At 34.0% G+C, this 20,833-nt stretch overlaps 1 protein-coding gene across 1 annotated transcript in view; it reads right to left on the bottom strand.

Annotated features, from left to right (window-relative positions):
- HCRTR2 (hypocretin receptor 2) overlaps positions 1-20,833 on the bottom strand; it is a gene marked incomplete at both ends in the record, with an annotated part of 118,847 nt that overhangs the window by 7,833 nt on the left and 90,181 nt on the right. The window contains 3 exons of the mRNA XM_082663498.1: positions 933-985; positions 7,127-7,242; positions 14,488-14,731. Of these exons, the coding sequence (XP_082519624.1) occupies positions 933-985; positions 7,127-7,242; positions 14,488-14,731 (413 nt within the window). The remainder of the gene's footprint in view (positions 1-932; positions 986-7,126; positions 7,243-14,487; positions 14,732-20,833) is intronic.

The following is a 20,833-nucleotide window of genomic DNA, read 5'->3' as shown; positions in this document are numbered from 1 at the left end:
GATGACTTCTGCAACCATCAGAAAGAGTTCCCATAAAGAGAAACTGCCACAGGGAGCATAACTATTGTTCCTGCAATCATAAAAAAAAAAAAAAAAAAGCAGAAATGATGTCCCCTCTTAGATGATGATCTAAATAGAAGATGGTTAATCCTGCACTCATTGTGAAGAGACATACAATAATCCCCATCAATAATTTGTGTATGTCTAGAGAAAGTCAGCATAGTATCAGTAGAAATCACTAATTTTAACTGAGCACCAGGAATGATGCACAATCTGGAGTAATCATTAATGCATTCTTAAAAATAGGTTATTGTAAATCCCATTCTACAGATGTTCAAGCAGACATTGAGAAGTATTAAATAAAATATCCAAGTCTATATCTTTAATAAGTGACAAGCCAGAATTTGCACTCAGGTCCGTCTGATTGCAAAGTTCATTTTTTCCCATTGTGATGCACCATTTCCATTTATAAACTTCAACACAATCTGATATGGAAGTTAGCAAATTTTTAACACATGCCTAGTTACATAAAAGCAATAATAGTCATACAAAAGGGCTTTTGAGAGATCCAGGCTATGGGACTGTCCATGTGAGAAGGTCTTTTCCTTGTCATCTCAGCGGGCATTCAAAAATCCCTGACTGTGGAAAGCACACACACACACACACACACACCACACATACACACACAACACACACTATACAAACACACACACACAACACACACATACACAAACACACACAACACACACCCTTACACTCAGACACACAATGCACAGGACACACACACACACACACACACACACACACACACACACACACTGCTTTTATTCCAATATCATAAATAAACTTTAAAATCACCTTTGAGGTGAAAATACATCCTGGAAGAGGTATTATCACAGTTATGAATTTGAACTATCAGGTAGATGATGTACCTTGAAACCTGCCCTGTCTGAAGAAGTCTTTGTGGCCAAGATAAGCAAATGTGCTGCAAACATTAAAAAGGGGATGAGAGAATATTATGAACAGCCAGTAAATTTGCAAACTCAATGAACTTAAATGAAATGGATAAACACCATGAAAAAAAAGATAACCAAAACTGACTGTGTCTTTACAAACCCTGTTACAAAAACCAAAACAAAACAAAACAAAAAAACTTAGGCCCAGATAGGTTCATTGATGTAGTATTCAACCAAACCATAAAGAATAAATAATATCTATCTTATTTAGACTCTTTCTGAAATTCAAAGAAAAGATAATATTACAATGAATTTTAATGAAGTCAGTAACCCTGATAAAGACATGAGAACAAAAGAAAACCACTGACTAAATATCTCACATGAATAGAGATGAAAATTCCCCAAAATATATATATCAAACCAAATCCAACAATAAATAAAAGGATAATAAATTTTGCTCAAAAAAAGCAGATTTATTCCAGCAATGCAGTAATGGTTTAACATTTAAAAACATCAATCAAGGTAATTTATCATATTAACAGAAAAAACTATGATCATGTCAATAGAGAAAGGAAAAGCATTTGAAAACTTTAACACCCTTGCATGTAAATTAGTAATAGAGAGAATCTTTCTCAACCTGATAAAAGGCATCCATGAAAAGTCTTTAAGGTATCATCCTACTTAACATGAAAGATGAACACTTTCTTCTAAGATTGGTAACAAGCCAACAAAGATTTCTCTCAACACTCCTACTCAACATTGTACTGGAGATCCTAACCAGTACAGGAAGAAAAGAAAAATAAATAAAAGGCATATAGATTGCTTCTATTGAGAAGACATTATTGCTTATGAAGAAAGTCTTAAGGAATCTACAAAAATGCCACTAGAACTAAACATATGAATTTAGCAATATGTAGGACCCTAAATCAATAAACAAAATCAACTGTATTTCTATATATTAGCAATAAATGATTCTAAATTTAAATTGAAAATAACACATTTCAATAGCAAAACATGTATTCTAAGAATATATTTAACAAAATGTGGACAAATTATGTGTACTTAAATTATGAAAATTGCCAAGAGCTATTAAAGAAGACCTAAATAAATGAGGAGATATACCATGTTCATGGATTATAAGATTTAATATTGTTAATATGTCAATTTCCCCAAATTGATCTATAGATTTAATGCAATAAATCCCATTCAAAATAATAGCAATCTTTTAACTTTATCACTCCCTGACAACTTTTTTTCCCACCTTGGTACTTCTCTTTTAGAATTTAGATGCACATGCTAAGTTCTTATGATCAGGATCATAACTATTTTGTCTCGTAGCAAGAGAATTTACATTTTTATTATTTCAATCACTTAAAATGCTATGAGGCTTGCTTTATAGACTATTATAAGATGTAATCTGAAGACTATTCCATGTGCATTTGAGATGAATATGTATTCTGCTACTTTTGAAGAGGTACCGCATAGATATATTAGGTTTAGTTGGTTGATAGTTTTCTTCAAGTCTTCTATGTCATTGTTAATGTTCTGCCTAGTTTTTCTATCCATGACTGAAAGATGAGTGTTGAAGTTTTCAATTATTAATATTGAATTGTCTGTTTCTCCACCTAATTCTTCTAGTTGTTGCTTCCTGTACTGTGGACTTCAGTTGTTAACTGCATATAGGTTTAGCATTTTTATATCTTCTTGATGGAATGATTTATCATTTGAAATATCCCTCTTTACCCATAGTAACACTTTTTATTAACGTTTCTTTTGTCTGATATTAGTAGAGCTACTTCAGCTTTCCTTTGGTTACTGTTTGCATAGTACCTCTTTTTCATTATTTTACATTTAATCTATTTGTGTCTTTGAATATGAGGTGTGCTTTTTGTAGACATCATACAGTTGAATCAGGTTTTTTTTGTTTGTTTGTTGTTTGTTTTATCTATTCTGCCAACCTCTAGAGTGTTTCATTCATTTACATTTAATGTAACTATTGAGAAGGTGTAATTTACATGTCTCCCTTTGCTGTTTGTTTATATATGTGTGCATATATATATATATATAGTTTCTATTTTGTTCCTCTATTCCTCCATTGCTTCTTTATTTTGTGCTAAACAGATATTTTCTAGTATAGCATTTTATTTCTGTTGTTTTTTTCGCTACATTTTTTTGAGTTATTTTTTTAGTGGTTGCCCTGAGGATTATAATTAACAACTTAATCTGTTTAGATTAATGCCAACTTAATTTCAATAGTATACAAAATCTTTGCTTCAATATAGCTTCATTCTCTCCTCTTTTCTTTGAATTACATCTTTATACATTATAAGATGAAGATTCACAGTTTTATAATTATTGCTTTACAATATTATCTCAAGTCAAATAGGAGAAGAAAAGAATTTCAAACAAAAATATATTTATACTCTCTTCTATATTTACCTACATAGTTACTTTTATCTCTCTGTGTGAACTTGTGTTACTGCCATTTGATTCTGCCTCTGCAATTACAATTTGCTGTTTATTTTCTCATACTAAACTGACTTGTTATCATCTAATGTTAACTATTTTAAGTTCTTTTTGAAGAATGTTGAAGAATAAAGGGCAGTAGATGAGCATGTGATAAAAATTGGAACAAGGAAGTTCTTTCAAAGTTTTAGTCTTTGGAAAATTGAAATTTAGTTCCAGACTCAAGTATCAGTACAGTTCATCCCCAGCTCCTCACACAGTCCCAGACACATAGTAGGTGGTCAATAAATATTTGTGGAATGAATTAATGTGAGTTCACATAATGAGTAAGATTGAAGTGTTGAATTATTTGAGAGTTAGAACTGAAAAAAATTCTGTCAGGTACAAGAGTTAAGATTTAGTGAGCCTTAAAAAGAGGAGTTCTAGAGAAGATCCTGTAGAATTTCCAGACTGAATGAGTTCTCTGAGACACATTGTCAAATAAAGAGAATATTTAAGTCTTTGATTAGAGCAAAACATTGGACAATTCTTTTCATTGTAACCAAGCAGGACCCTATGGGGCCTTCTAGGGACAGGCCTTTCCTCCATATCCTGAGTTGTTTTACAGATGTGAAAAACCCCCACCAAATGGAAGAAGTTAACTACTTGATAATCATGAGCACATAGCCCCAGGCCTCCTGGAGTCTATGGATAAGGACTGTTAAGCTTTGTGACACCACCCTGTTACCTCACCATCAGCCAATCAGAGAATTGTACATAAGCTGATCACATACACTGCGACACCCCTCCCTCACCTGGCTTTTAAAAATGTTTTGCTTCAGGGAGTTCAGGGGCTTTGTAGGCCATGAGCCACCCATCTCCTTCCATGGCCTTGCCATAAACTTTCTCTGCTCCAAACTCCAAAGTTTCGGTTTGTTTCACCTCACTGTGCATGAGGCTAATGAACTTGCACTAACATAGGTTTAAAATTCTTGAGAAAGTCAGACAAGGACAGACATTTTGCTCATTAATAATCTTACACTTAGATATTTCAAAGAATGTAACAGATTCCCTGCATCTCTGTAATTTTAAGCAAATAAGACAGTCCCTCTGTTTGATGGCTCACTTGATGTAGACTATGGCATACATAATGCCTTGGAACTCTGTTTAGAGACATTAACAGTTGGAATTTGATAGTTGCTCAAGCAGAATTCTACATAATCACCATTTGGGGTTAATTTACTTTATTGTGGCTGCTAAAGTGAACTCAGATGAACTTGCTGTTTTCTATTGCAATCTGTCTGTAAATGTTTTTAGTTTCACAGCCCAAGCATTTTACTGCAAATCTTCTGGATCATGTGGCTTGTACTAACCAGGACAATTCATCAAAAGAATGTGGATTATTTCTAAGCCTGCAATACAATTTTGAGCTTACTTTAGAGTTTGAGAAATGGAGAACTATAAGCTTAAATAATGAAGAAGTAAACTGGTTGAGATTTGGTAGTTATCTAATTATTTAACAAACATTTTTTGAATACTTTTTTGTGCAAGGTAACATATTAAGTGTTGGGAAGATGATGATGAACCAGACAGATTTATGTACACCCAAGAAATTTTAAAGTTATGTCATTCTGTAAATAAATGAATAAGCAAATATAAGCATTTCTTATGTTTAATGCACACTACCCAGTAAAAATATGGAAGTAGGAAATGCACTTAACACTGAATATTCTTAGTCAAAATATCAATCTAAATTATCTTTATGCCTACATGCTCATCAAAGTTTTATCTTCTTCAAGAATTTTTCAAATTCTAATTTTTCTATGAACTTTGTTCTGAGTAACTGAGCAATGGATTCCTCTCTTTCCTCTTCTATCTAAACTTTCCCAGCACTTTCTTTTATTCTTCCACTAAATTTTTTCTTATAAAGTATTTATCAAGCAACTGATATGTGCTATGCATGTACTAGGTGGAGGGCTACAAGATCAAGGCTAGTGTGTACTGTTTCCATCTTAGTAGATTAGAGCAGACAGACAAATAAAAAGTCATTTTCATGTTACTTAAAAGTACTATGAAAGAGATCTATCTAAGAAAGTAGTCACAAACATCAATTCAACACATGCTTATTATTTTAGAAATATAAGCAGAGGTGAAAGCCTAAATAACAGCATATACTATTATGATATTTTATTTAATGAGCACTTTCCATGCTTGAGGCACTTGAATTAATTCATCTAATAAGCGTGAGGTAGATGCTATGCACCCCTGCTTGGCACAGAAATTTAAGTAATTGACAAAACTCCCACATCTGTTAAATGGCAGGGTTAGAATTTAAACTCATGCAGTCAGGACCTTGAGTCTGTGTTTTTGACTTCTGTATTATATCAGTTCTGGTCATTCACTCCCACTGGCCAGGTGGAGATTGTTAAGGAAACTATCCCTACGATGTGGAAAATCACCACTCATGGTTTACAGTGATACACATTTGTTATTTTAGTTACAAAGACTGGGGAACAGAATGCATTTATAAGGTCAGAAAAGAAGTGACTTCTTTACAAAAATAGAGGAAACAAAAACATTTGGAATTATGAGACATACGGGGTTGACTGCTCATATACAAGAAGTAAAAGATGATCTTGAAAATCGCTTTGAATAACAAGGGTTGAAGAAGACCCAGATTAAGACTCATCCTCAGACAAAAACCAAATAAAACGTTTATGAAATCCTTTAAATGAGTAAAGTGGCCCAGTAAATTCTTTCAGTTGGATAAAATATGTCAGAACAAACAGACTAAGTGTGTGGCTTTCCACAAGCCTGATAAGCTCAAAATACTGGCAATAAATTTAGGAAAAAAGAGATACATTTCTGAGAAATGTGGCATTTTAAGATACAATTTACAAGTACAAGAAGCTGAGTTATATTCTTTGTCTGTACCTTTACATGTTCGTCGATTTCCTTAGAGTCATCATGATTCAGCTTAAATGTCTCCTGGTCTGAATTAGATCCACCTCCACTAAGCTTTTCTCTGATCCCCTTTGCTTATATTTTTTAAGGTGATTTTTGCCCTGGAACTGTTTCCTTCCTCTAGACTATGAATTCACCAATGACACAGACTAGAACATTTAGCTTTTTATCAGACATGCATGCAAAAGTAATATAAATATTTGATGAATGAATAACTGAGTGAATGAATACATTCACTGAGTTAATAAATGAGTGAATGAATACATAGCAAAATTATCTAACATTTCAGTACAAATTAGCATAAACAATTTTTAAAATTCTCAATTCTGCTTGACTCTTCTACTGTTCTGAAAAAAAAATAAGATCTTTGAAGTTGGAGATTTAACCCTATAATAAAAATGTATTACATACATCTCATCAAAAATGTATTACATACATCTTTACTTACAGTCTCAGGAAACTTTAAAGGAATTTTTATTTATTTCTCATAAAAAGTAAAATTTACAATATTATTCCTAGACAAAAATCAAGTCGATTAATCACAGAGGTTTAAAATTTAGTCATTAAGGCAGTTCATAAATAACATTCCCTAAATATCACCCTAAAAAATGCCTAGACATATGTTCATGACTAAGGCCTCATTATTTTAGAAGAACACACAATCCTTTGCTAAGCATATTATATTGGTTCAATTCACTCTTAAATTTTGTTTTTAAGGACATCCTAAGGAAAACACAAGAAAGTTATTTGAAATTACTTACCTGTCGGCACCAGAGTTTACGAAATATTTGCAGATAGGCCAACACCATAAGACACAGTGGTGCCATGTAGGTCACCAGAAAGAAACAGATGTGATACATCTTGGGGTAAATTTCACCTGGAATGAAAGTTAAAATAATAAAATATTATAATTCATAGACTTTTTAAAAGTACATCTGTCAATGTTTTGCCTTCAAAATTACCTTCTATATGATTTTACTGTTATGTTATATACACAAAAGGGAAAAATGATTTATAATATTAACTACTTACATTTAAGTACTAAATGCAAAGTCTTAATGTCATGTAATCTACTCAGAGAGGAAGAACAATTAGCCATTTCTTAATTTGTGTTACTACAGTCTTTCCAGTCAAGTATTCATTTATCAAAAAGCCTTTTTTTCTCTTAATTACATCTGTTTAATCAATAAAAATTAATTTGGATTGTCCAATACTTGGATTTGCAAGGAGGGACATTACTCAATCAAAACTTAATTGCTAATGTTTTTGTTAAAATGGAAAAAGACAGTAAACTAAGTTGATTCCTCTTCATTTCTCTCTTGAGAGATGAGAAAATATTCCCAGTTGTATCTCCAAATATGAATTCAGAAAGTTTTTTGAAAACTAAAACAGCAAACATTTGATAATGATTATTTTTATTGGCCTACTAGGACATATACAAAATTCCTCTTTAAGTAAGTTGTGCACGTGTGTTAATGCATGTACTTTTAATAAAAATGAGATTTTTAGGGTTCTTTAAAATTAGATTTCAAACCAATATGGGTATTTTCTTTTTTTTGATATCCATCTTACTTATCAGGCATAAGCACATATAGGATTGTAGTGATTGCTTATTTGTCATTAATTCTATGTGCACAGGTAATACATATCACAGATTAGGGCATTTATAAGGAGTCAATCAATTGGCACTGTGGCTTAATATTAATTTTTAATTTTTCTAAAATATATCCATTACTGACTTTTAAAACACTTTAAGGGATATTTCCCTTTAACTAGTATTTGAATATATCACACTGATCAAGCTACTTTTACTTAAATGTAAAACAAGAAACAATATATCCTAAATGGATACCATAGACATTAAATGCCAATAATTTGATACAATTCTAACTAAATGCTAATAAAACAAAGGTTTTTTTTAAAATTCTAAAAATTACATAACTTATTTTGACTTTGATATTGGCAATGGGATTTGTTCTACACTATTATGGAAGGATGATGCTATCACTTTCATGGATTTTATTATTTTCGTTACTTCAGAAAATATGTAGAAGCATGAAGACTCGGTTATGTGGTCAAACATGGTAAGAGCAATTTATACTGAGGATTAACCAATAATGATTATGATGATGACCATAATGACTGATAACAATTATTGAACATTCATTGAATTCTTACTGAATATATTTTCAACATATCAACATATCCTCATATCAATATGTGATACGTATTACCTGTGCACATAGAATTAATGATAAATAAGCAATCACTACAATCCTATATGTGCTTATCCCTGATAAGTAAGATGGATATCAAAAAAAGAAAATACCCATATTGGTTTGACATCTAAGTTTAAAGAACCCTAAAAATCTCATTTTTATTAAAAGTACATGCATTAACACACATGCACAACTTACTTAGAGAGGAATTTTGTATATGTTCTAGTAAGTCAACATATCCTCCACAGTATTGATTTCATAGTCTTGTCTTCTAGAGTTTAATATTCTTCTTATTTTTACTCCTAAAACTGTCTTCTTTCTCAGACAGATGTTTTTCTCCACTACAATCTTTAGAGCACACAGCAGGGTGTGTGTGCTACCAGGAGGTCTAAAAGACCAATTTGATGTGTCATTTTTAGCTTCTCTGGGGCCCAGGTGGCTCACATCTAGCTCATCAGCTTCAGTTTCTAACTTCCTTTCAAGTTTGTCCTGCAAAACAAGCCAGTTACATAAAAAGTGATAGAATCTGAGCAGCCTGACTGGAGGAATAGCAAACAGTCTTTCCCTTTGAAGTGCCGCAGCATTCAAAGTGCCATGCAGCATTTGCAGAGCCAATTTCAAAGGAGCTGGAGAGTGACCTCGGCACTTCCCAGGCACCTGAGTGGCTTTGAACTTCTATTTGTTTTGAAGAAAATGTCGTATAAGCTTCCCACAAAAAAAATATACCTTTAAAGCTTACATACCTGTGAATCCCTGATGTCTGCATCAGACAATTAAATTGAGTGAGTGGAGAAAGGTAGATTTGGTAGGTCATTTATTTTTAAACTGCAGAGATGGATACCATCGCTGTGATAACAGTCTGGAGTTTTAGACGGGAAAGAAAGCTCATTCTGCAACCAGTATATTTATAAATAGTTAGAAAAATATGTAATTGGCTGGTAAATGCATATTATGATAATGAACACCAACATAGAGAAAAATTGATCAAGCAAAATTACACTTGCAGGCTAAGATAGATTGTTTTAATAAAGAGATTATTATAGATAATTGGGGAAACATGATCGTCTTAGATTCCTCATTTCATGCTTAGAGTCTAAGCTAATTGAAAACCCAGAAATGCCATTGAAAGTTTAAATTATATGTGTTGAAACTATCTTTGAAGTTTCTCTACACTTGATAAGCAATATATTTAATATATTTTAAGACATATGTCTAGACAGTAGCTACATGAAATTTGTTCACTTAAGCATTCCCTAAATTAGAAAACAGCATTTTAAAGATTGACAACCGTTAAAATTTCGTGTCTCTACTCAACGGATGAATAGGCATAATCTGCATACATTATTGTATGTATATCAAACCAACAAATAAGGAGTAAATATGGATCTTTCTTTAGTCTTTGAAATCAGAGATTAAAGAAAAATGTCAGGTATTAGATAGATAAAGCTTAACTTCTCTTAGGTGAGTTAAGGTCCATTGTTGAGTGAACATGTTAATATAATTACCTAAAAATGACAAACATTTTCTCCTTCATGTTACACCTCTCAAGGATTCAATGGAAAATTAAGTTAAATATAATTTTCCAAATATTCAATTTGGAGAGTCTTTTCCAAGTTCATGTATCCATAAAAGTTTATCTGAATCTGTAATATATTTTATTATCTTCTCCCTAATAAGTGTTTTCAATAAATGTTCCTATTAATAAACACACATATGTATATACTTTCCAAATCTCATAATAGGCCAGATACCATAATTAGCTTGAATATAAGGAAGGGCTCCACTATTATTATTATTTTTCAGACCACCAAAGAATAATTTGGCAGTACAATCCAAGAGGAGGGAGATTATAAATCCCTGGCATCCAAAACAATGTTTGACAAACAGTACATGCTCATTAAAAGTTGGATGAATTACTAGTAAAACATATCTTGGATTGAGTGGGAAAAGACAGTTAATTTCTTCCAATAGGATCTATCCTGTGAAACTATGCATTTACAAACCAAGCAATCAAGAATGTATGGTTATAATTCTGGAAGAATTTTAAACTTTCAGAAGTGTGAATGGATGTGATTGATGCAAACAGTAAGCATACACAAAAACATAATTTAAACATCATTAAAATAAATATTAACACATTTTATTTGTTTTTGAGTGTCAAGTGTGTCTGCCAAGAACTGAATAGTTTGTGGTCTTTTTTTGAACAAGCCATAGGCAATGATCAACATAATGAGTTGCAGAAGTAATGTATCCATAAAATATTACATATTTGTGGTCTTATTTCCAGTAAGATGGAGTTCTCAGTTATTTTGCACCATGAGCGAGACAGCATTTGCAAGACTTTCCCAAAAGTTATTTGATAGATATGAATCAAGTGACCACATAGTTTACTGACTCTTTCCACATTGTAATATTGGTTGTAGGACCATAATGATATCTCTGTTTACTTTTATAACCAAATCATTGATTTAACTTAGGATAAAGATAAGAAATCAGTTTATGAGTTAATAGCAAATAAAAGATATTTCACAACAAATTTTTTAAAAATGGGACTAAATGGACTTTCAAAAGGTTTGAACTTTAGAGAGCTAACCCTGTAAAATATAATTGTCTATGGTGATTTTAAGTTGTGACTATCACATATATGTCCAAGCTTTAAAATTTTAAGTTAAACCTAGATTTATAAATAACTTATATTAACAAAGCTTATGCTAATGTAAAAATCATTAAAATAAACTAAATGTCTAATGAGCAGAATAATAAGAACCTGCTTTTAATTTTTCATATTCTTCTTAAGAACATGAAGTTATTGATAATTTCATTTAATATACGAAAAACTAATGTCACAGATTTTATTGCTTGATTTTGTGGATGATCAACTCAATTCAGCATCACTTAGCTTTTAAAATCATTTTAAGTAATTTTATGCTAATATAAAATCACTTTCAAATAGCTTTCCTAAATGACTTCTGAAGACTGAGTTTAGATTTTTAGGTATTTGACAATAACTTCTTTTTTTTAAGGAAAATATCCCTTCTATAGTTAAGTAATAAAATGTGAGAGGTTGGGATGCCTTTTATATATTTATATCTGTTGCTCAAAGTTAATTAGAAAATGATGCAGCTATTTACTTAATCATGATGACTAACAGGATTCCCTAGTTCTGCAATCCTTTTGCTCATGGGAGTTAATGCAACTTGATCATTCAGGGCAACACTAAAAAAAGGACAAGTTTATAAAATCAGTCCACAGACTTATAAATGAAATTAATTACCCAAATACTTTAGAGAAAATACTACTGACACATATTGAATAATAGGTGGGAATTTTAATCTAATTACCATCTCCGTAAACTTAAAGAATCCCAGCTTGTGAGTTGGAAGCTTCTGAAAGCAGCTCTTTTGCACCTTTCCTGTTTGCCCATTTCTGTTCCCCTCTAACCTTAAAAGAATCTAATTATAGGAATGAGATCACTAGGCAATTGAAACTAACTCCTGACTTATGCTCTCCTGAACACACACGGTGCCTTGTCTAACCTGTGGATTCTTTACCTAGATTAAAAGAAGTAAGAATGAAGAATTAAATAGTTAAAGAATGACTAGCTCTCTACCCCCAACAGCCCCCTTAGCAATCCTGCAGGCAGCCCACATGGGCAAGATAAAGAAGAGAGAGTCAGCCAGCCTACACTCAATGGAGAATGATGCAGAATCCAAACTCCTGCCTAGATGATACACTGAGATTCTTCCCCCTTTTTTCCCTTCAAAAACTGTCAGGACTGAGCAGAATCTTTGGAGGTGGTCTCAGGACATGAGTCCACCTTCTCCCCAGATTGCCAGCTTTTCTGATTAACACACCTTTCCTTTCTACTGACACTTGCCTCTTGAGTATTGACTTCTGAGTGACGAGCAGCCAAACCCGGGTTTGGTAACACTTATATTTAAATGTGCTTCATAATATTGAGCAAATAATTTAATTTATGGTTCAGTTTCATCATGATTAACTAAGCATTCTGATCAAGAGATCTTTAGGCTCTTTTCCAAATATAACTCATTGCATAGGAATTAGATAATAATAAGAGATATGTCATATTTGGCTCCCAGCCCACCTTTTCCCAAACACAGTTCTTTAGACTGCATTCCAGAAGCTACAAGTTTGGACTCTCTTCCTTTCTTCTTCAAGGAATGGTGCCCATTGTGTGAGTTTTCCTGCTTCCTAGGACACCCTTTTCCCTCTTCCTTGTCTGGAAAAGCCCTGCTCATTTTTTTTTTTTGGTAGATTATCATCATTTAATTGGTCAAATTATTAAATTGTACATTGAAAGAGAATCACACTCATGCTAGTGAATCTCCACATTTTTAAAGTCTTTCTTAAACTGAAAATAAGTGAGATACTTAAACATTAAGGCATAGTCAAATCAAAAGGCAAAACAAGTTCATTCTGAGAGAACAGAGTTCAAACCCTGAGCAAATGAACTGTCCCTTGAGCTTCCTCCCTGCTCATCTTTAATGCTTTGCTGAAATGTTAGCAGGTCCTTATAAACTTTTGTTCACATGGCCAGGACTGAGTCTGTCCTCTCACTTGTGCTCCTAGCACTTTGTATATAAGTATATTAAAATACTAATCACACTATAAACCTTTATTTATTTGCATTTCAGCCTCATTATATACAACGGGTTCCCTTGGGCAGAGTCTATTTCTCTTCAGGCTGGCACAATTTCTGGCATATCCTAAGTACTCAAGATGTTGTTTGAACATTAAATAAATGGGACCGAAGACACTTAAGAAATATTTCTATCATTCTGGAACTTTCTACTCATTTTGGTTTTGTCTTCATTGTTAATGGGGAAACTTGGGAAAAACTGAAGAAGATACAGAAAGAAATACAGCAAAAGAATTGCAATTGAAAGAAAGGATAAATCTCAATTTTTAAAAGGAGTATTTAATATTTACAGTAATAGATAAAGCAAATTTTGAAATTTTAATTATTATAGGTCTTTGGATAACATATGGAATAATCTCAGTGTCTTTTGAGTTTTATCTTGCTGCAATGGAAACATATGCCTAATTTTTCAGTTCCTGATTTTCCTCTTTTCAGTGTTCCAATAAAAGAATCAAGGTAGGAATTAACATGAATTCAGAGATTCATATGCTTGAAAATACCAGGTCCATGAACAATCCTTGGCGTGCACTGCCTCTGTTGATACATCTTTCCAGTAAACAAATGCTTTCCTAATGTTTACAGTTTAAATATGAGCCATTGTAATATATTTACCCAGAAGAGAACAGATTGTTTCCTTTAAATTCCGTGTGATAATTTTGTAACTAGTGTTGAAATGCAGGATTATTTTATTTTCTTTCATCCTTTGCTGTGTCCAGATTTGTGCCACCACTAGGCATTGATAAAGGTGTTTCCACTATTACAGGAAAACCTCAAAGACTGTTGCTGAGAGTTTTGAACCAAAGGAGCATAAGGCCTCCTAACTTGATTGTTTAAATTTAACCACTGAACATATCAGATGGGAAACCAAAAAAGATTCATAATTTCATAATTAGTGTAATTCTTAAGTCAGAAAATAATTATGCTAGTGATAAAATGTATCAGTTTACTATATTATGAATAGAGAAAACGTGTGTAGCTAATCTGACTCAGAGAACAGCATAGGTCCACGGGCAAGACATCCATGTTCCCAGGCTAGACATGGTTTTAAAATGAAAAATCCAGTTGTATTTGAAGCCCATTAGGGAACCTGACACCTGAGACAATACTATGTTCTACCATGTTATAAAATAAACGATATTAACAAATGCCAATAAAATACACGAGGCCAGCTTTACAAGGGCTATGCAAATTAGATTTTCAATTTGCAGCTGTCATATAAATGCAAGGGCCACAATGGACTTACCGCCCCAGTGCTCATCACAGACTGTAAAGAGAGTGGTTTTATTGGCTAAGCCAGGGAGCATGGTGCTGCACTCCATGACGATGGCCTGAGGGATCATTATGATGCAGGACACGATCCAGATGATGACGATGCTGTTCCGGGCCCGCTTGGCTGTGCTCTTAAACATCAAAGGGTGACAGATCGCATACCACCGATCCAAGGCAATGCAGCTCAGTGTGAGGACAGACACAGACACTGACACGGTCTAGAGAGGAAAAGAAGGTAGTACAAGGGAAGCACCGGGTGTTACATGGACCACTCTCAGTACTTTTACCCTGTCAGAAACATAGGCACACAGATAACAAGATTCAAAGTTGTCAAAAAACATTTCACACAAGTGCTTTCTATTAAAAAAAGAAAAAACTCTGCCAAAAAAATAATATTAGAAATGTATCAGGGAAAAGAATACCTTCTTTCCGTTAAACATAAAAATGTACTATACAAGCCTTGCAATCTTTTTTTATGCTAAATGTTTTAATCTATAATATGGCATTCTTTAAATAATGACAATCATGATTTTGTCTTGAAATTTTTCTATTGATAGGGGAAATCTTATCTTGGAATGAAAAAATAGTAAAATATATATGTTTAGTCTGAAATGGAAAGTTCTCTGTCACTTATAGAGAATAATACAATGACATGTATTTTGTTTAAATTATCATACAAGAATCTGGTTGAAATTGCATTTAATTAGTATTTTTGAATTATAGGTATCTCATTTCCTATTTTTAAATAATCAAGGTTATTTGTACATTAGTTCATTTCCAACATGTTACACCCAAAGAAAGGCATGAGTCACGATAAAAAATAATTCTTTATATGAATCTCCTTACCATAGTTTGCTCATTGCTGGAATAAGCAACCTGCCTCTAAAATTCAAATAGGTTCACCCAATCCAGATTTCTATATAATAGCACCACAAACAATACTTTAACTTGGAACTTTAAGAAAATAGTAAAGAAATATGTCAAGCATGCTTATCCCCACATGATCAGTTTATGTAATTATATTTAGTGTATTCTATACTGGATGATTGGACCATTGGTTCTGACAAAATCAATTATCTCAAAACTCTCTCTTTAAAAACAAGCTTCTTGCTCTTTTCTGATATATCTTTTACAGATTTCTATTTATTTTCTTCTCAACATTTACAGTACAATTATTTTCTTTAATTCATTAATTTACTGTTTATCTTCTCTATTGGAACAAAGACCAATGGCAGGAGGGACTGTTGTGTTCACAAAACAGTACCTGACACAGTGCTTGACGTGCTTAATAAATATTTTTTTGAATTAAGGAATAGTCATAAACCTCAATCTAAGGTAATATATATGGCACAGTCATCTTTCTATATTTTTCTGTCCTAGTTGTACTGATCCCATAAAATGTGAATGAGCAGGTCTCTCTCCTTCTTACATCAGGACCTTCCTTGTCGATGCACTGACTGTAGGTACAGATGAGAGAGAAGGATCTAAGGGCTGATCCAGCCCAGCAGGAAAGGCTCTGGGTTAAGGATTAGGACCACATATCCATTCTCATCTCCTCCCAGCTAGCTGCACAATATGGGTCCCCTACTTAAGAGCTGTAGGTAAAATGTGGATGGGTTATTGTTTGTTCATTTATTTTTCTATTAAATGAGTAAAATGATGGGATGAGATGCTTGCCAACTCTGATTCTTTTGATTCTCTTTGGAAAAGGCAGCAGAGTGTGGTTGGAGTCAATTCCACTACCAGGTTTCCTGGGTATGTACCCCACTGCACTTGCCAAATGCATGATCTTGGGTAAGTCACTTAACCTCTCTATGCCTCAGTTTTCTCATCTGTGTGAGAATGCCTGATAATCGTAGCTGTCCATGGAATTGTAGGAACCGTCAGTTGAGATGGGAAACACCTAGTCCAGGGCTGGTATATAAATGCTGTGCAAGTGTTTGTTATTCCTTATTATGATTATGACACGATGATGGTCATTATACTATTAGTATTCTCTTCTATTCCTGAGCTTGGAGTTCTAGCTTTTAATAGGAACAGACTGCTTTTCGGTGAAGTGCAGTCATAGAAATTACAAATAAAGGTGTAAACTATGCTAAATTCTTGGAGGCTAATTTCGTTTTAGGTGTAATCCTAAAGGGATGAACTCTACTAGAGAAGGCTTGGTTGATGGCACCTGGCAATTCCTTGGTGCTGCCTCAGAGAGCATTCACACCTCTTTCTCAATTGTCCTCTTCTCCTCCAACTTCCATTTCTTCCCTGAGAACGTGTCAAGCACCCAGGGTCCTTCCATACCCTTGCCAACCTGGGAAAAAGACAGTGGTCTTCTAGCTCTGCACAGTTGCCATTTCATAGTTGCTGAGCCAGGGCTATATTTATGCTCTCTACCAATTAGAAATGTAAAATGCTTATCAAGACCTAGTGTTTTATTTTTCATGAATTCTAATCAACATGGGTGAATGGGATAGAAGTAGTGTGGTTCAAATTCTGAAGTCATTTCTATTAGTTCCCTCTACTGTTAGATAGTAATAATCAATTCAAAACAGTGCACTTGAGAGATGGCTGTCCAGTGTCAACAGTAAGCCAAGGTGCAGTGCCTTCTCATGCGAGAACATGCTGGTTCGGTTAATCTAGCAGTAGAATCCATTGCATGGACCATTGACCATCAGTGATTTGATAGTTACTGTTTGAGTGCTACATTTGCTGGTGTATAATATACTCTAGTATACAATTAGCATCCAATTTACATGATTTTCTTGAAGGGGATATATAATTGCACCTTATCATAAGTGATTATAAATGAGAGTTTTGTTGTTGCTTTTCACTTGTAGGAGTGCACTTAAAGGTGCCTTTTTCATTGAGATTTTAATATTAGCTCAAGTCAATTTGATAATAAATCATTTGAGAAATGAATGTAGTGTGAACCATGAACATTGTGAGTGAAGTGAGATGATGTGAACTTTCTTTTGCTGTCGGTGCTTTATCTTGCACCCATCCTATGAGTACCCTGTGTTCAGGGCAACATGGGAAGCTTTCTTTGGTAGAGGACTCAGTTTCACGCTAGCATATAAATGTGACAAAAGGGACTCAGAGATCCATGACAAGTAGAAATGGAAATTTTGCCAAATCACAAGTTTGGATGACAGGCATTAATGGATTGGAAGGTGGAGACGTGTGACTGAGAGTGAGGGAGCCTGTCCCATCACCCGACACCCAAAACTCAGTTGGCTTTGGTTCTACTTTTCCTGGCATTTCCTGTGCAGAACCTCTTCTGCAGTTACAAAAAAATGTCATTCTGAAAAAGCAGTCAACTGCTCCTGTATGTGTGAGAAGAAAAGTGAAATATTTTACATTTTTTCTAGAAATTCATGATAATTATTCAGCAAATAGCCCAATAAATGTTACTGGTAGTAGACCTATGGAGTGATTAAAGATATAAAAGGGATATTTTAATTAGTTAGCTAAGTTTTATTATATTTGTAAGATTTTTAAGATTGATGAGAGTTTGCTGAAGTCTTACAGCATACCACTCATAAATCTAAAGATTGCATTGAATTGTATTTAGAAGAAAAAGAACATATAAATAATAGGAAATTAGTAAATGTCCAAAGAATCTTAAATGCAACCAAATAACCTTAAAATTTGGCTGGGTGTTTTGTATATGTTTTTAAATACTCAGTAGGACATAAGTATCATATGAGGGACCATTGGTTTCAGAACATCACCATTAAGGGAAAAAAAAACTACTCAGATGATTGGCTTATTGCACATTGGCCCTATTCCTTCTACTTGGGAAAATTCTATGGAAAATGGACAATAAATATTGAGAGAATTTGGAGATGTGAGTTATACCAGTGCCTCAATATTTTTGTGCATTTTCAACTTTCCATCAAGAAGTAATGTTGAATGAGGTAATGAATGGGTCAGATCTTATGGTTATTAATAGTTTTGTCCTTGATCTATGGTGAAGAGGATCAACTGTTGATCCTCTGTTGTTTAGTCAAGTTGACTAAACTGGACACTTTATAGAGAAGCAGATAGAAGCTATCAAGAGATGAAGATGTTCTTTCAACTGTAAGACTTGTTAAGTTGTGCTGCTGGAAAGAATACTGTCATAATGAACATTAGGAGAGACCCATGCCCTGCCTCATTCATGGTTGCACATTGCTTTCAATATGTCCTTGCATCCACGTAAGAGAATCTGGAATACCTAGTCTATAAGAAGGTATTGCTGTGCATTAGAGCAGGGCTGCACCTATTACAGGGTGATGCATCCCTCTCCATCACCCCACTCTCCATCAGGGAAACTTCTGGTTTGCAGAGAGAACAACTCAGCCAATAAAAGATTCTGGGCAACTTAAGCCATCTTAAAACTTAAAAAGATCCCCCAAATTTCCCCCTGGGTGGTTACTGGAACCAAGAGAAATTTAAAAAACTTTCTGGAAGCACCACAGAAATGGTGACATATTAGAATTCTCTGCTATTTATGATTTTCCCAGTGTTTCCACGTAATCATAAGACCCATTGCTTAGTGATTTTTTTCTATGGTGATATTTTTCCCTGTTGCTCAATGTACTCTTTCTCTCAAAAATTTTTGCTATAGTTTATTTTTGTAACCCACTCATGATTTTCAGATGACTGACAAAACTAGCCTTGCAGTTAAACTTAATGCTTGCAATGAGGCTTATAACTTTCATGACATTTCCCACTTAGTAGTCTATCAGTGAGGTCTGGCCTAAAAATGTATTATTTCTTTTTATAATGAGTCATTGTAGAACTATTGAGGTAAAGGTCTCTTTGTAACATTTCAGATCCAAAAGCCTAATTTATATAATTTCTAATAATGAGCTATTTGTGGTCTCTCTCATCTTTTGTTTTTTCCAAGACTTCACTTTTGGAGTACTTTTAAGACCACAGCAAAACTGAGGAGAAGGTACAAAGATTTCCCTATACCCCCTGTTCCCACATAGCCTCCCGCATGATCAACATCCCCCACCATAGTGGTACATTTGATATAATTGGTGAACTTACATTGGCACACCATAATCAGTACACTCTTGATGTTGTACATTTGGACAAATGTATAAGGACATGTATCCAACATTATAATATCCTACGTTATACTGCATTAAAAATCCTCTGTGCTCTGCCTGTTCATCCCTTCCAACCACTGACAACCACTCATATTTTTTACTATCTCCATAGTTTTGTCTTTTTTCCTAACGTCATGTTATTGGAATTATGCAGTACATAGCCTTCTCAGATTGGCTTCTTTCACTTAGTAATAAGTATTTAATGTTCCTCCATGTCTTTTTTTTTTGCGGTATGTGGGCCTCTCACTGTTGTGGCCTCTCCCGTTGCGGAGCACAGGCTCCAGATGAGCAGGCTCAACGGCCATGGCTCACGGGCCCAGTCGCTCCACGGCATGTGGGATCTTCCCGGACCGGGGCACGAACCCATGTCCCTTGCATCAGCAGGCAGACTCTCAACCACTGCGCCACCAGGGAAGCCACCTCCATGTCTTTTTATTGCTTGATGACTCATTTCTTTTAATCACTGAATAATATTCTATTATCGGGTTGTACCCCAGTTTATTTACCCATTCATCTACTGAAGGACATCTTGGTTACTTCCAAGTTTTAGTAATGATAGATAAAGCTGCTGTAAACATTTGCATGCAAGTTGTTGTGTGGATGTAAATTTTCAGGAATGCAATTGCTGGATCATATGTTGGGACTATGTTTAAATTTGTAAAAAAAAAAATCAGTCTTCCAAAGTGGCTGTAACATTTTGCAGCATTCCTACTAGCAATGAATGAGCATTCCTGTTGCTCCACATCCTTGCCAGCTTTTGGTATTATCAGTGTTCCATAGTTTGGCCATTCTAATAGGTGTGCAGTGATATCTCATTATTTTAATTTGCATTTCGCTTATGATATGTGATGAGGGACATATTTTCCTATGTTTCTTTGCTACTTGTATATCTTCTTTGGTGAGGTGTCTGTTAAGGTCTTTGGCCCATATTTTAATTGGGTTGTTTGCTTCCATACTGTTGAACTTTAACAACTCTCTGTATATTTTAGATAAAAGTTCCTTATCATCATGTCTTTTGCAAATATTTTCTCCCAGTCTGTGCCTTGTCTTTGTATTCTCTTTACATTGACTTTTGCAAAGCAGCCGTTTTCAATTTTAATGAATTCAGCTTATCAGTGATTTATTTCAATCATCAGGCTTTTGGTGTTATATATAAAAAGTCATCAAAACACCAAAGGTCATCTAGATTTTCTTCTATGGTATCTTCTGGGAGTTTCATAGTTTTGC

Source organism: Grampus griseus (genome assembly GCF_964374135.1).
Source record: "Grampus griseus genome assembly, chromosome: 10".
Taxonomy (NCBI): Eukaryota; Metazoa; Chordata; class Mammalia; order Artiodactyla; family Delphinidae; genus Grampus; species Grampus griseus.
Note: the sequence above shows the minus strand (reverse complement) of the source record. Positions and strands in the feature narration are given on the sequence as shown.